The 16,804-nt window shown below is 40.6% G+C and overlaps 1 protein-coding gene across 1 annotated transcript in view; it reads right to left on the bottom strand.

The window, feature by feature from the left end:
* The window catches only part of CCDC146 (coiled-coil domain containing 146), a 109,132-nt gene that overhangs the window by 38,639 nt on the left and 53,689 nt on the right, over positions 1–16,804 (bottom strand). Inside the window, exons 3-5 of the mRNA XM_058524009.1 lie at positions 9,042–9,124; positions 5,589–5,798; positions 512–569 (exon numbers count right to left, since the gene is read on the bottom strand). Of these exons, the coding sequence (XP_058379992.1) occupies positions 512–569; positions 5,589–5,798; positions 9,042–9,124 (351 nt within the window). The remainder of the gene's footprint in view (positions 1–511; positions 570–5,588; positions 5,799–9,041; positions 9,125–16,804) is intronic.

Genomic DNA, 16,804 nt, shown 5'->3' with positions numbered 1-16,804 from the left:
TATTTGAAAAGCAAATTGTAAAAATGCAAGGAGAAGGCCTATATCAACTGTAATAAAGATAGCAGATGAATTTTGTCTGCTGTGCCAAACACTCTGAGTCTGTGAAGCTATGAAACTGAGAGCAACAAGCCACACTAACATTCACTTCATTCCATTATTGTTACAGCTCCTGGGTCCTTCACAATCTTGTTCTTCCTTCCCAGAAGAGTCTGAGGTCCACCCATAAAAATAATGTTTTTAAGTGCCAACCACAGAATCCTTTTTTCTTCTGGAAACAAAGCAGATATTGTCTAACTAAACACAGTCTAAAATTAGATGCCAAATAGCAAAATCATGTAATAGGCACCACTTAGATTTACTCCAGAAGCCATGTAAGATATTCCTTTCAGCATTATCCATAAGTAAGGCTCTTTCAAATGTTTCAGGGTATGGTTGTGATAAACATTAATATTTATCAAAAGGGATGTTTGAATCCAGCTGTATTTAACAAACTAGACCATCTAAGACTTACTCCTGGCTTAGGTATCTTCTCTAATTCCTTTATTATGAGACTTTTTTCTTCCATTAAGCTGCAAAAAACAAACAAACAAAAAACTAAGGTTGACAAAGAACAAAAGAGTAAGCTATTTCTGCAGTAATAACTTTCTATTTTCTCTACTCAGAATGTGCTCGCCATGCTTGTTTGCCAGGCCACCTGGTGTCCATTCTTTATGATGGTTTCAGTGACTCCTGCAGGCCCATTTAGGGTTCCTCCCCATCCTCCCATAACACTGTGGACACACACCCATTAGGGCAGTTATCTCATCACTTTATAACTGCTTGGGAGCACGACCTGCCCCCTAGACTCCGGCTCCTTCCAGGCAGGCTCTGGGCCTTTTCTTCTTTATATTATTTTCAATGAACTAGTGGCTGCCTGGATTACTGCAACAGCTTCCACTGGGTCCATCAAATCAGCAAATCCCACTAGCCAGTAGATCTGGGAACGTGGAGCTAAAGATGCATGCACACCTGGGTTTATTTTTATAAAATTTTATGTGCAATAGTGTAAACTAAGGTTAGTGTAGTAAGTACACGCCACATGGAATTTAATCTAGGTTAGTTGTCTGGGCCTCAAGCTGAAGCTGAATTTTTTAGAGCTTTGCCTACTTATGCCTTTGCTTTCGGAGCCTGCGTATAAATTGACAGTATTTTACTTCCAAGCTATGGATCCTACACCTCACCTATGCTGCCACCAGGGGGTGGTAGTGTGCTGCCATCTTTTGGTTGTAAAGGCAACTTGAGTGTCTCTGAGTTTCAAAATGGTGACATGAAGCTCTCCCACAAGATAAGACTCAGAGTCTTTTCTTTAAATCAATATAAGATGATATTCTCTTTAAACAAATATAAAATGGCTCATTCTTTAGGACTTTTTAAACTAATTATATTTCTATCATGCAGCTCTCTCTTTTTTATTAAGAAACGCTGATTGACTTTTTTCATTTAGAAGATGTATATTTTTCTATTTATAGAGAAATATATTATTCATAATCCCACCCCATCATACCACAGTTGATCATTTTTATTTTCCCTGTATATTTTAATAAAATTACATTAAATGTGTATATATATGAATCCATTTTTACCCAACATGTAATTAAAGTATTTTCCCAATTGCAAAACAGACTTCATAATTAATAACTTAATAGTTAGTTTCAAAGTTTTCTAGTGGGTGAATGTACCATTTTAACATAATCCTAAATATTATCTGTCATCTACTGAACCTACTATATGCCAGGCACTTTCTAAACACCATTTCTAAATGTTACTACCTTGCTAAGTAGGTCTTATATCTTCATCGCACAAGTGAAGAACCGGAGGAGGTAAGCGCCTTTCCCAAAGTCACACGGTCAAGGCTGAACTGACATTCAAACCCAGCTCTATCTGACTGCAGAGTGCTTTTCAGTATCAAGCTGCCCCTGGAATACACTATTACTTAAATATTCTACTATTTTTTATATTTAGATTGCTTTCAATTTTTCACTTTTCATAAATAATAATGTAACAAACATCTTTATGCAGTATATCTTTTTTCTCCTTTTGGATTCTCATTTTTGTGTGGCATTACTGGGATTAAAAAAAATTTTTTTTTTTGGTCCCATGTTATATAACTCCTAACCTTTCAAAGTGACATTAAAGTTTAAATCTGTCTGACATTTTTGGCTTTCCTGACTAAGGGGTGCCTCAATGTCAAAGCTCCTCAGGATTCATTTTTTTCTGCAGCAAGAGAGTCCTAACTGAAACCATGTCATCAAAGGTTTTCGGTCTTAAGGACTTGTGGGCGAAGAGACAAAGCAGGAAGCTGCATGTATGTGCAAGAGGCATCACTCACCATTAGGAGTAGAACCAGCCCAAATGGGTGAAAGTTGCAAGAGGTAGATTTCTGAACCAATGCAAGCAATAGCTAGTTAAGAGTCAGGCTATCCAAAGCTGGAATGGCTGCTATGGGAGCTGTGAGCTTCTGTCACTGGTGTTTAAGCCCAGATTAAGTATCACTGAGAGGAGACTCAGGTGATTCTAACATGTAGTCAGGGCTGAGAACCACTTTTGGGACCAATACTTCTCAAACTGTGACATGAACCTGATTCACACAGGAAGACAGTAAAAAATTCAAATGTTGCCTTGGGTGGGGAGGCTTAAGAGAAACTGGAATCATTAGTTTTAGGGTTGAATCTGCCTTTTAAACAAGTATTTCATGTGCTTCTCTTTCGCTGTGAGGCCTACACTCTGCAAAACCTGTTCTAAGCTCATTCTGTTCTTTGTTGCTGCAGTGGGAGCAGGAAAGGTTTAAAAAAAGTTTAGAAGGTAAAATCTGTTCCAGCTGTGAGTTTTTCCTTCCTGCTAATTCTGAAGACCTGTATGCTCCTCTGTCATATTCTAACTTTCTGGAATTCCAGATGCATTGCTAAAATAATCCCTCTGTTCCTTTCTTACCAGATCTGTTTCTTGGTTCCAACATTGCTGTTATTTCTGGACTAAGAATGGAAAACAACCACTAAACCCTGGGTGAGCACCAAAAGGGACGGCAGGAAAAAGCTATGGAAGGGTGAATAGTCACCGAGGCCAGGGTCACATCAGGACAGTCCTGCACATGTGCAGCATGAGTGTTCCCACTCTCCACATCCACACCCGTGATGGACAGCGCTGACTGACCGTGGCCTTGTTTCCCCAGCTGACCAAGACTTGTCGGAATGCATCAGATTTAGCATGAAAGACACAATTTATTTGCTGTCCAAATCTTGCAAATTACTAGAAAGCAGAAGCCCAAAAAAGGTAACAAAGTGAAGGCAAGGAAAAGGTTGAAAAGAACATTGGAAAATCTTTTTAGGGAAAGGTTTTAGAAAGATAATGACTTCTACATTCTTTCAAAATAAGTTCTCAATGGTACTTATTTATTACTTCATTATTTACTTATAATGTATTTATTTAACTTATTCAAGTAGGTTACATATTCTTTCCTGAACTACGTATTTACAAGAGGTCATCAATGAATATTAATCCAAGAACCGAAACTATTATAACAGGTTTAATTATTAACCGACCACATAATTATGCTTAATATTAGCATTTATTAAAGAGTTCATATTATATGAAAACATGAGAAAATCAACCAAATTATAGAGTAAAATCCTTTCTCTACACTATTTGAACAATATATTGTTCTTAGTAGTTGCCAGCGATTTAGAAGTTCCTAAAGATGGGTGGAGGAGGGCTGGTTATTTGGGCTTCTGTTATTGAGACTTGAAATAAAATGAGAGTTTGTTGTGCTGATCTGAAAAATATCATGTGTATATTTGGATGAATAGTTTTCTCTCACCGGCTTAGTTTCTTTATTTTTATGTGGGGATGGAATTATCTACTTTGTTCCTGAGGAGGGAGTGTTGAGAATTTGTTTCCGTACCATGTAATACTAAATATGTTAAGCCAATGGAATACATAGCCTATAATTCTTTCCTGGTATTTCTTTTGGTATCACCATTATTTTTATGAAAATAAGTTTGTTAATTCTTGAGCTGCTAATATTTGCAAATGCAAGGGAGTCTGCTCAAGCTAAAGTATTACATGTTATAAATCCAAAAAGAATACACACTAAACATTTCTGCAAATGTGCATTCTGAATGGCCTTGTTCATTGTGGTCACTATGCATGGTACCCTCCCTATCCCAAGTAACTCAGTGAACAATTTGCTTGTCTATACCTAAAAGGCCAGACAGAGTTCTGGTTGGTTTTTTTTTCCTTGGCAGAAATACTTGGAAATTTTAAGCAATTTAAATATCAACTGACTTATGTTCTTCTTACCCTTTCATGGAAATGTCAAGCATTCATATTTTCAATACTAATGAACAACCACCAATTGTTTTAATTTTATTATTTTCTCAACTGAAAGAGTGCTTACAAAGCACAGAAATAGCTAGGCTTTCTTTTTATAGATCTCACTGGTGAGCCTGAAACAAGTTTGGATTGAAAGACAAAAAGGAACTCAAATTTTCCCCAACCCGAATATAATTCTTCCGTTTAAGCTAGCCTTCTTCATTCCCCAGCTGAAAAAATAGGCCCCAAAGAGAAGACTCAAAACCCAGGGCCTGCAAAGTCCACAGAAGGTCGCTCAAGTCATTTGCTTATCTCTTGGCAGAGTTGAATTATATTCGCTTTGTTGGAAATCTACCTACTCTTAAAAATAGCCCGAGAAAGTTCTGCCACCTTAAATGGTAAGAAATTCTAGGAGAGATGGTTTGGCTTTCTCTCCAGTACACAGGCACAGCACACAGCTCACCAAAGCACAAAATCTGGATGGCAATCATTTTGAAATTCAATCTAAATAGTGTGATTTGCTGAACAAACTCTTCCACTGACTTGCTACTCCACTGGAGGAATGTTAGAGGAGATTTTGGAAATAACATTGGCCCTTCTAGCAATACATTTCAGCTTTAGTTCACTGAATGACATCCTCTATATTTGGATAAGTAAATGTATTTTCCAAAAGGCTATAACTGTGTTTCTTGATCCTAAGGAACAGTTTAGTAACAGGAGAATAAAGTTGAAGATGTGGTCCCCATTCCTATATTAGAAGAGTAGAGTGAGCCCGCTGTGACCCTTAGCTCCCTAGGCTTGTTTGGAAAGTGCATGTGGGAACTTGCCATGCAGACTTGTGATCTGGTACTGCAGAAAGGACAAGGGGCCACCGTCAGGGCCAGAGAGGGTGGAAAGGGTGAGGGTGTATGCCAAGACCTTGTTCTGTGGAGTGTGTTCTTTGGCTGCAGCTCTCAATGCTTATGGCTTTCCTGACACATAGGAAACACAGCAGGGATCTCCTTTTCCTGAGAGTGTCTCCCTGAGCTTTTGGCTAGAAGTTGTATAACCGTCCTGTTCAGGGACTGCCCATTCTAGGGAATCAAGGAAAGAACCAGGCTTGTAATCACCTAACATTGCTACCTCATACTCATCGCACCTAAATTCTTTCCTAATTTAGTCGAATTTTTCTAATTTTGTTTATGTGGAAACAGCTTTGCTCATATCTGTCTTCAGAATGCTTGAGAGAATTGTGTACTTACCTATTTAATCTGTACTGATTATGGAACTCTCTTTCCTTCACTGCATTGTGTTCATTTTGATACTTGAGAAGTTGTTCTCTCATTTTGGAGACCTCGGTGGTGAATGCCTCTGGAAAATTATCAGCTTGCTGCAGGTGAAACTGCTGCTGTTGTATTTGCTCGGTGAAACGTTTGGCATCCTGTAGCAGTTGGACCTCTGAATCTTGTGTGCTAGTTCCATGAAAACAGAGATTTGCACAATGAGAAGTGTATACCTGCAATACCCTTAGTAGCTCCTGTGGGGGTCTAGCGAGGAGGAGAAGGAGCATGTCCACATTGCTCCTGGTTCCTTCCATTCTTGGGTTCAATTCAATTCAGTGACATTTTTGTGCCACGTATTGCACTAGGTACTAGAGGAGAACAGAGCTCACAATCTAGCAGAGAGGGACAGACATAAATAGGTAGCTGGAATACCAGGTGACACGTGCTACCACTAGTGTCTAAATCAAGATGGTGGGGATAACAGAGAAAGGAGTAAGTTGGATGGAAACGTGATATTTGCACTTGATTTTGAAGAACAATCATGACTTCCAGGAGTGGGAGGAATAACAAGGAGAAGAGCGGGTCCCCCCCTTCAACTGCCCCAGCAACCCTGGCTCTCTCGGATTCTTGAATTCTCATGACCTGATTGTAGGAAAATATTTTCCTCCTTAGTGAACTAAGAAAAGACAGAAAGTTTCCTAAGGACACTTTACTAGGAAACTAGGAAGAAGAATTTCCTTATAAAATTATGGACATAAATTAATTTACAGTTTTCTGATCCTAATTTCAACGCCTGGCTAGAGCTAGTTCTGAACATCACAGTAGAGGGGATTTCTCCAACCGCAATTGTATTCTACAGCCTTGTCCCTATCTAGGGAGAAGGGTTAAGGATCTGGCTAGAAGCAGATTTGAATGGACGTAGAAATTGGACTTGGTGGAATATCCAGTATCTTCTAGAACTCACTCACCTATGCTGCAAGCTAGCATCAGCTCCAGCCTTACCAGCAGACTTGATTCGTCTTTCTCAAAACCCAACTCCCTCACATTAGCTACTTCTATTCAGAAGCAAGACCCTTGCCATTTCCTGTTTTAAAGCCAGTATTCTCTTTTGGTGCACGCTCCCCACCAAGTTTCCTCACCAGGAGAAATCTTCAGATTTCAGCTCATTTGCAGAGATGCCCAATGACTTGATCAAGCCTGTCTGAACTGAATTTACCAGCGCCACCCATTTTCCCAGGATTTAATATGTCATTTGCTCAATAGCATCTAGGGAAACATTTATTGGGACATAATATGTTCCAGGCACTATGTTAGGTCCCAAATAGCCACAACAGCTACAACGAGACACATATAATTTTCATTAATCAAAGCTGGAGTTATTTCTTATAATTCAATTTCCTTGTATGCTAGTATGCTTTGTAAATCTAAGGTTATCCGATCTCCTTAACACGAGTCTTCAACAATGGAAATGTATGGCATTGGCTTGGGCCTCAGTACCTTATTTCCCCCAGAAAGGAGGTGGTCAAGGTGGTTAGGGTTCCCGCCAGAACACAAATGGTAATTTATAAACCACATGGACTTGAAATATAGTGTTGGCAGAAGAGAATTTAACAACTCTTATAGCATGGTTTCTATGGAAAACTCATTCAGTTTCAGCTCATCATTTCCAGCCTTATCTGCCCGGCTACAGCCCCGGCAGCAACTGTGGAGAGTCTACTTCTTCACGCCTTTCCCACCCACTAGGCAGTAGGAATGGAGAGAGTGGTAGGTATTTGTAATGACAAGAGAGGGAACTAAGGGGTCAAGAGGAGGTAAAATGTGGGTAGCAGAAGGGAAATAATGGTTTTGCAACACAACCTGGAAGTAGGAAGAAATAACACCACAGCTTTGGTCCTGTATTGCTATCTGTCACTGGGGCCCGGGGAACTGAGTTGTGGGTCAGGCAAGGAGGAAGCCAAGTCAGCAGCCCACAAGGCTCTGTGGGGCACTGGAATAGAGTTATCCAGAGAGTGAGAAATGTTGCAATATTTCTTGTATCTGCAAAGAGGCTCAGAGGGATTCCCTGAGAATCGCATAGAGTTTTTTCCCAGTTAAGCAGTGTGAAGTACATTGAAAAACACTACCCCAAACTTTCCATCCACATCCTCCAAGTTCCTGAGTCTTGAGAACTATGTGTACACACTGGCAGGCAGGACCAACTATGGGAAATGGAGTCTCCTTTAGGGGTCAGGGTGAGGATTTAGCTTGGGGCTGGGGAGGAAGAGGAGGAGCCAAAGCTGAGGGCTCTGGAGGGTGGTTAGGAGCCTGAATGGAACTGAGTAAGTACGGGGTAGGGTGGAAGTGAAGGGTGCATAGTGATGCAGCTCTGCTCTTCTCCTAGTCATTCCCTCTTCCCTCATGTTCCCATCCTCAAAGTAGCCAAATGACTCTGGGCAACATAAGAAGTAGGGGTAATGGTTGGAGACTGGGGGAGAGGATGGCTGGGATTAGGATCTATTGCTGTCTCTCCTTGGCTTTTGACGAAGACACCATGCAAGGCTATGAGGCAGGAGGTGGGCAAAAGAAAGAGGCTTGGGAGTAGTAAGGAGAAGGAGCAGAGCATGATTTCCTCTTCTTTCTTCACTCTCTTTCCCCCTTGATTCCTGATGGCTCATAGCAGGTGCTTAGGAAACCTTATTGAATTATTCCGTGAAAGCCTATTCTTCTGACGTACTTCTGACTGGGTGGAACTGGGCTAAGGTGAGTAGCCTGAGGTAGGAGGAAGAGGTGAGAAGGAAAGACAGAAGTCTCAGCAGATGTAGGCTGGGGTTGTCATAGAACCTATACCTCTGAGTGATGAAGAGAGTTGGGGAGGAGAGAGTCTCACAGGTGTGTCCTGTAGTAGATAATGTCAGCATCCCACCAAAACCCCCTTGGCCCACTCTGGGAGTCACCTCTAGCTTTGGTGGACAGTTACTACACATACCAACAGCACCTGTGTGCCTCTGCCTGAGGGCTTTCTCTGGCCATAGGAGCTGGCTTGGCTTCTCCAAGGGTAAGCTAAAAGTGCCAGGAGATCACCCCGCTAGGAGCAATCCTTAATCAGCGAGGGATGGAAATTGGTGGACAAATATCCCAGTTTCCTCACTCTTCAGTGCGGAGTTCTGCGGGTGTTCTACATAGTCACTCAGAGGGTCCTCAGGGAGACTGAGCCCCAGCTGCCCACAGTGTTGACTCGCAGATTAACACATCCACCCCGGTTTCCTCGCTTCCCAGTCTCACTTCCCCTCTCTCTCACGATAATTTCTGGTCCCAACTTCTCAAACTACTTGAACTCAAATCCTTGCCTCAGAGTCTGCTGTTGGGAGAATGCAAAATAAGACAGGTCTTTACTTCTTAAAGCAAGAAATATAAATATGACAAAAGATGTCTCCACATTGGTAAATAGCGTACCTCATCACGGTATCATGCAGCAAGGTATACTTGGCTTTTAACTCTGCCATTCTGGTTGCAGGAAGTTTTCCCATAGCATGTAACTAGCAAAGAGAACACAAGATCACTATTAGCAATCACCTTTTTTACGCTTTAAGCAGGAGATAAAATGGATATATGGATGCCTTAAAAAATCTTTCAGTTAATCATTGGAGAGGAAACATATAAGGCAATGTGGTACATTAGAAAGATGCTGGGTGTTTGGAGAAAGTAGTTGGAGTTCTCTTCTTTTTATTTTTTTATTTTTCCCCAAAGCCCCAGTAGATAGTTGTATGTCATAGTTGCACATCTTTCTAGTTGCTGTATGTGGGACGCAGCCTCAGCATGGCCGGAGAAGCTGCGCGTTGGTGCACGCCCGGGATCAGAACCCAGGCCTCCAGTAGTGGAGCGTACGCACTTAACCGCTAAGCCACGGGGCCGGCCCTGGAGTTCTCTTCTGCCTCCAGTAAGCTCTGTGTTCTTGGGCAAGTCTTTTCACCTCCCTAGAATGTGATTTATTCAGCTGTAAGTTGAGGGAAATTTAACTAAATTCTTCAAATTCTAAAAAACGTATATCTAAATATGGGTCTAAGTTGGACCCAGAAGACCTAGATGTATTTCTCCTACTGATGATTACCCTGAAAATCCCAAGACCGGCTCCTTGGGCTCAGACAATCCAAATAGTGTAGATTGCTAGGATGGTTATTTGTAATTTGAGAGAACTAATAATTATTGAGCATCTATTATGAGCAAGTGCTGTATATCAGTTATTTCATTCTCAAAAATGTTTTGTGAAGTAGGGATTATTATCTCCATTTTAAACTAAAGAAGTAATTTGTTCAAAGTTCCAAAGCTAGTTAAAGACAGAGTCAGGATTTAAACCCAAGTGGTCCAGCTCCAAAAATCCATGATCACTGCCCTGCCAAAAATCCATGATCACTACCACAAAGCCTCTGCCTCTACTATCAAAGAAGCATGAAGAGCTCATCTAGTACATAAACAGATATTATTTATTCCTCTCATTTCTGATAAACGACTTTGATTTACTCTCTGAGCTACATGGTAAGTGGTTAAGAGACATCATAACACAACATCAAACACTAAACCATAATGCAATGAGCATTTGTATTAGGTTTGACTTTAACTGAACTGGTAGTGACACAGGATCAAGAAATAAAACTAAAGAAGAGTTTGTGTTTTTCAATGCCCTGTTGCTCTTACCTCCAAAATATTTGTTGAATCCTCTCCCTTCCCTGATTCCACTAGTCCAAGTCATATCATCTCTCGGGTGGACTACCACAAAACCTCCAACTGTCCCCCTCTCCACCTCTGTTTCCACTTGGGGCCCCCGTTCATCTGCTATCCATGGAGATCTTTTTATGCTGTGATGCTGGATGCTCGAAACTCTTTAAGTGGAATAGAATTCAAGACCCCAGGTATGACCCCTGAGGTCCTGTAGGGCCCTGCTGCTCCCAACCTCCTTTCACAACACCCCCTTCAAGCTCAGAGTGCTCCAGGCACACTGGCTGCCTTTTAGTCTCGTAAATGCACGAATCCGTCCTCCCCCAGGGCCTCTGCATTGGCCTGTCCTCACTTTCCCCCACCTCACTCTAACTCTTTCTTCATCCCTTAGCTTAAATATTAATCCATAAGAAGACTGTCTCTGACTTCTAAATCTAAGATAGATACATATATACCACTCAAGTACAGAATTCTGTACTTTATAACATATATTATAATCTGTGGTAATAAATTTATTTATGTGATTTTAAAAAGTGTTACTCCTCGACTAGTACACAAGCACCTTGAGGAAGGGCCTTCGTTACCTTGTTCTTCACTGTATCCTTAGCCACTAGAGCCCCAGGTACCGTGTAGGTGCTTGGCAGATATTTGCTGAGTGAGCAAATGAATGAATGTAATGGACAAAATGCAAAGGTCCAAGTCTACACAGTGGGGTTTCATGGTCTCTCTACTCAATCAGGGTAGAAAAACATTGTTAAATGCACTATGAAACCATGTCTTCTTTGTGGAAGTGTTTGGGATCTTTCACGAGGGCACTACAAGGTGATGTCAGGCCTGGGTTCTAATCCCCACAACAATCATTTTTTATATAGGGGTGAAATATGGTGAACAGGATTTTTAAGACCTTTGAGGATGCTCCACTTCTCACTATATCAAATATCTTAAAATGTATTCATATGCCAACTTAAATATAATTTATGTGTAACTTTTTAAGCGTTGAGTTGCTCTTGGTAGGTTGACCTAATGTTACCTTTTACAGATATTTAATTAAACACATTTATTTTTGTTCTACGGCTTCCTTTCTGTATTTTTTGTGGGTGTGTGTGTGAGGAAGATTAGCGCTGAGCTAACATCTGATGCCAATCCTCCTCTTTTTGCTGAGGAAGATTGGCCCTGGGCTAACATCCGTACCCATCTTCCTCTACTTTACATGGGATGCCGCCACAACATGCCCTGACAAGCTGTGCATCAGTGCGCGCCTGGGATCCGAACCTGCGAACCCTGGGCCGCTGAAGTGGAGCGCACGCACTTACCCGCTACGCCACCGGGCTGGCCCTTTCTTTCTATATTTTTGAGCCAAGATATAATTTATTTCAAGTCTCAGATATTTTCATTTGTTCCTGAAAAGGGTGTAGGCCATAGGCACTGTGCCTTTAAAGTCTAATACGTTAAAAAAGAAAAAGCTTTGCATACAGACACTCTTAAAGGAGAAAAGTTAGTGGGAAAAGGTAAGTGTGTGAGTGGGTGTTTGCATACGTATGTGTGTACTATGAAAGCCATGTGAGGGCCAGCCTAGTAACTAGCCAACCAGCTAGCTACTAGAGGTAAGCCTTTGGGTAAGGAAATTATGGTGTCATATGTGTAAAAACACACGCAGTATTTAGTTTTGTTTTCAAGCTGAAAAGACCGTTACCTCCACACACTGCCCTGTGTGATGGAGACAGAAGTGAATGTGACATCGGCTCTGCCAAAGTAGCTCACAGTTTGAGGAGACAGACACAAAGGAAATTACAGAATACTTAAATGACACTCAGTAGGTTTATTGTTAATAATTGAATTTGATACTTTCCAATTATTTTCTTTATATTGTAAGCTAAAGCAAATAAGTAAAATGATAAATTATAGACCACTTCCACGGGGTGGAACTTCCAGAATGGTGGCCTGAAGAGCTTGATGAATTCTCTCCCTCTAAGAAACATTGATTTAACCAGTCAAAATTATCTAGGACAACCATTTCAAGTCTCTGGAAATCGACCGCAGGGCATACAAGAAATTGAGAAGCATTTATTCAACAAAATCTACTGAAACTCATTAAGAACAGTGGGAAACTGTGGCATTTGAGCCATGAGCTGCATCCATCACCCCTGGCTCCCTGTTGCAGAAGAACTATTCCGGGCAGGCTTGGCAGCTAGTGAAGAGCCCACCTCCTCCACCGTCCTATTGCTGAAGATCTATTCAGGTGGGTGGGGCAGCCCCAGAAAACTGCTGTACTCATCGGTCCCACCCTCCAGCTCTGTACTGTGAAAGAGCATTACGGGGTGGGCTGCTGCAGCTGTTCAGTAGTACTGATCCCCACTCCCCAAGCTCCCCCTTTATAGGGAGACTGGGCTGGGCAACCAAACAAGATCAGAGTCAGTTATCCCCCAAGCTCCTGCTGATCAAGGTGGGACTGAGTAAGTAAGCTGCAGCCCTGCCTGAGAATGCTCACTTCACTTGGACCAGAATGTAGAATATCCATGCCCCAGAGCATTGTCAAAAACAATAGATATCACAAGGGTTAACAAAGGTTAGTAAACAATAGATATCACAAGGGTTAGTAAAAGGCAGTTAATAGCTTAATGATACCAGTAGAGGCAGACAAGCAGAAGTTTAACAGAGGAATTGGGGCCAGAGACAGCCAAAGAGGGCCCTGCTAAAATCACACTCACTACTGGTGGTCCAGAAGGTTGTGGAAAAGCCCAAGGCTGTGACCACTCAGGAGTGACCAGAGAGGGTACTTCCAAGTTATCAGTCCCTGAGCTAAAGGCAGGGCAGATATGTAAACTCCCTGAACTTTGAAAGTGGCCCCAAGCCACATACAGACTCAATGGAAAAGGATGAAAACTTTACTGGCTCAGGAGGCTTAAACAAAATCTCTGACCAATCAATGGCTGACCAAGCTATGTTGACCCAGGGGCAACCTCCAGGAGGCCAACCTTAAAAATAAAAACAAGGAAAGAGTATCTACACAGAGACATCAGAGGCTGCACACTGTGGGGGAAACACACTTCACAGAATTAGTCACTAAACAAATAAATGTATGAACAACAATAACAAAAAGAAAACAGTAAGAGAGAATCCTAGAGAGGATCAGAATCCAGAGTTGCTATAATATATGACCTAAAATGTCCAATTTTCAACAAAAAATCATGAGAAATGCAAAGAAATAGGGCAAAAAAAAATGCAGATACTGCTTTAGGGGTGCAGATGTTGAACTTAACAAAGGCTTCAAAGCAGGTATTATAAATATGTTCAAAGAATGAAAGGAAACCATATTTAAAGAATTAAAGGAGAGTATGGCGACAATTCATCAAATAGAGAATATCAATAAGGTATGGATCTAGAAGGATAAGAAATAAGATGTTAAAATGATGCTCGTTGGGTGGTGAGAATATATGGCTTTTATATTTTTATTTTTGCTTATCCATATTTTCTAATTTTCTCCAACATATATGTACTGCTTTTCATAATAAAGGGCTATGAAAATAGGCTTGAAAACTCGCTGTAAACAGTGGGGATTCAGAGCAGAATTTCAAACTGGAGATTACTGTGATCAGATGATAGCAGCAGATACAGCCAGATTCTAGCTCAGACTTCACACAAATTCAGCTGTATTTTCCCTAAGTTGAGTCTCATCTGAAACAGCAGTAGTTTGAAGCCTGAAGGCAGGGGCCAAGGATGTGTGTCGGCAGGTTTTATGAACACAGTCCAGCAGGAAGGCTGGAGAGGTCTCCTTTCCTGTTTGCTGTTTCCATCACTCCACTAGCCACATTGCCTTTGATGCCTAAGAACCTGTGAAGAAAGCTGACAGGGCAAAACATCTGATGTGTCTTTGTAGTTTCTACATAAATAGGTTAAGTCATAGATGTTCAGAAAGAGGATTGATAAGCTATCTTTTATTTGGTCTACTCTACTTAAAACAAATCTCTCTTAAGAAAAAGACCAAACTATGAAGAATGGATTTTAGCCTCCTTAAAAATAAAAATCATAATCTAGATGTTAATAGTTATCAAAAAGTGACTTTTCTGCAAAATTGTAAACAGTCTTTTTAAGCAGGTCTATCTCTGGTTAGAAACTTCACACTCAATCCTAGCAGATGAAATGCTTCACTCATAAATATAAACATGGAAAAAAATAGTTGCATTTTCATACTGCATGCTACAAATAGGTACAGAAATCAAGTTTGTCATGTTTTAAAAATGCAGAATCTAAGACATAGAGCATAAAGCCCAATCTTAAGTTGTCAAAGGGTATAGACAATGAAAGGTTAGATATTATGTCATAAGTTCATAAATATGGTTTCACAATAGATACTTGTGTTACTGAATTGCCTTGCTGGTAACTGAGACTGGAAGGAAACATTTACTCTAGAGTTAAAAGTTTAACAAGAGTTCATAATTCATGGAAGACACGTAATAATATGGAAAAAATTTCAAAAATTGAAATTTTAGGACATTCCAAGGAAAGTAATAGCTCAGTAAGAGCTTTTACCAAGTGAGCTTATCTGGAAGGGGGTCAGCATGGGGAAACAATTAGGTGTTTGTGTGGGTGTCTGCAGGGCAACCAAGGTGGCCATGATTATTAACCTCCTTTATTCTTGTTGCTTCCTTGACATTACCTACTGGCTTGGTCTCATCCTGAGAAATAATTGCCATGCTTTGGGAGATAGCACAACTTGAAAGCATACATCTTTACCATCCGCATCTCCCTCTCACTCTCTCCCTCACTGCTAGAATAAACAACATAGCTATTTGCAGTAGTTTCCAAATGCAGTTGAGCTCTCCACAATGATTCATCACTCCTTTTGTTTGACCTTCCCCCTTGGCTGTTACGTCAAGCTTTAGCTTTCCCATACACCTAACTCATTCACCAAACAATATTAGGCCACCTAAACCCATCCCCCATATCAACGGATCCATTTATCTAAGCCACACCCACCCTTAACTTCTTTCCCCAAATCTCAAAAATGAAGTCTTCCTTTCCTCCTGATTAAGGCCAACCCATCCACCTGTGCTCTCAAACATATACCCTCCTACCTCTTCCTAGGCATTACATCATCACTTAAATCTTCTCACCTTTATAATCTCTACTTCTCCCTCTTTGCTGGCTCAGCGTATAGTAGTCAAGTACATCACAAGTGGACTTTGGTTTGAATTCTAGCTCTGCTACTTTTTAACTACGTGACTTGGAGTAATATTTAATCAATCTGTGCCTCAGTTTCTTCACTTGTAAAAGAAAGATGAAAATTGCTCCCATTTCATAAGACTGTAGTGAAGACGAAATCAATACCTGTAAGGTATTTAGTATAGTATCTAGTACACAAATAAGGGCTTAATCAACGTCAGTTATTTTATTATTATTATCATTAACTTTCCTCAACCTCTAAATTTGCTCAAGTTTTTCCCATTTAAAAAACAAACGAGGGGCCGGCCCTGTGGCGCAGCTGTTAAGTGCACATGCTCCACTTCAGCGGCCTGGGGTTGGTGGGTTCAGATCCTGGACATGCACCAATGCACCACTTATCAAGCCATGCTGTGGCAGCGTCCCATATAAAGTAGAGGAAGATGGGCATGGATGTTAGCCCAGAGCCAGTCTTCCTCAGCAAAAAAAGAAGAGGATTGGCATCGGATGTTAGCTCAGGGCTGATCTTCCTCACACATAAAACAAAAAACAAAAAACAAAAATCCACCTTGGATGTTATGCTCCCATCTAATTATCCCTTTCTTTTCTCTCCTTCACTTTCATTTCAGTTTTTCTCAAAAGAGTAATCTCTGCTTTTTATCTCCAGTTTCTTACCTTCCAGTCACTCACCATCTATAGTGACCAGACTGCCCATACATCACCAAATTGGTACACTGACCAGTGACTTCCTCATTTCTCTGGCTGATTTTGATATTTTTCTCTTAATCACTGTTTTTCAGTAATTTGTTTACGATATGTCTTGTTATGGTTTTCTTTGGCTTGAGATTTGTTCAGCTTTGGATCTGTGGGTTTGTAGTTTTCAGTAAATTTGGAAAAATTTCAGGTATTATTTCTTCAAATATTCTTCTGTACCCCTCTCCTCTCCTTCTGTGACTCTACTTACTCAGATGTTTGACCACTTGATGTCCACAGATTACTGATATTCTGTTCATTTTTATCTTCCAGTCTTTTTTCTTTGTTTTGTGTTGGATAGTGTCTATTGTTATATCTTAAAGCTCACTAATCTCTTTTTTTCTTTAATGTCTAATCTGCTGTTAATGCCATCCAATGAACTTTTCCTCTTGGATGCCATATTTTTCATCTTTAGAAGTTTAATTTGGGTTTTTTCATAACTTCTTCTTCTTTCCTCCACCTTTTTTTCCAATATTCAAAATATGTATATAATAGCTGTCCTAATGTCCTTGTCTACTAATTTTATTTCTGTGTCTATTCCATTGATTGACTTTTCTCCTCATTGTAGGCCATATTTTCCTGCTTCTTTG

This window comes from Diceros bicornis, chromosome 3 (genome assembly GCF_020826845.1).
Source record: "Diceros bicornis minor isolate mBicDic1 chromosome 3, mDicBic1.mat.cur, whole genome shotgun sequence".
NCBI lineage: Eukaryota > Metazoa > Chordata > Mammalia > Perissodactyla > Rhinocerotidae > Diceros > Diceros bicornis.
The sequence above is the reverse complement of the archived record's forward strand: the minus strand, read 5'-3'. Positions and strand labels throughout refer to the sequence as shown.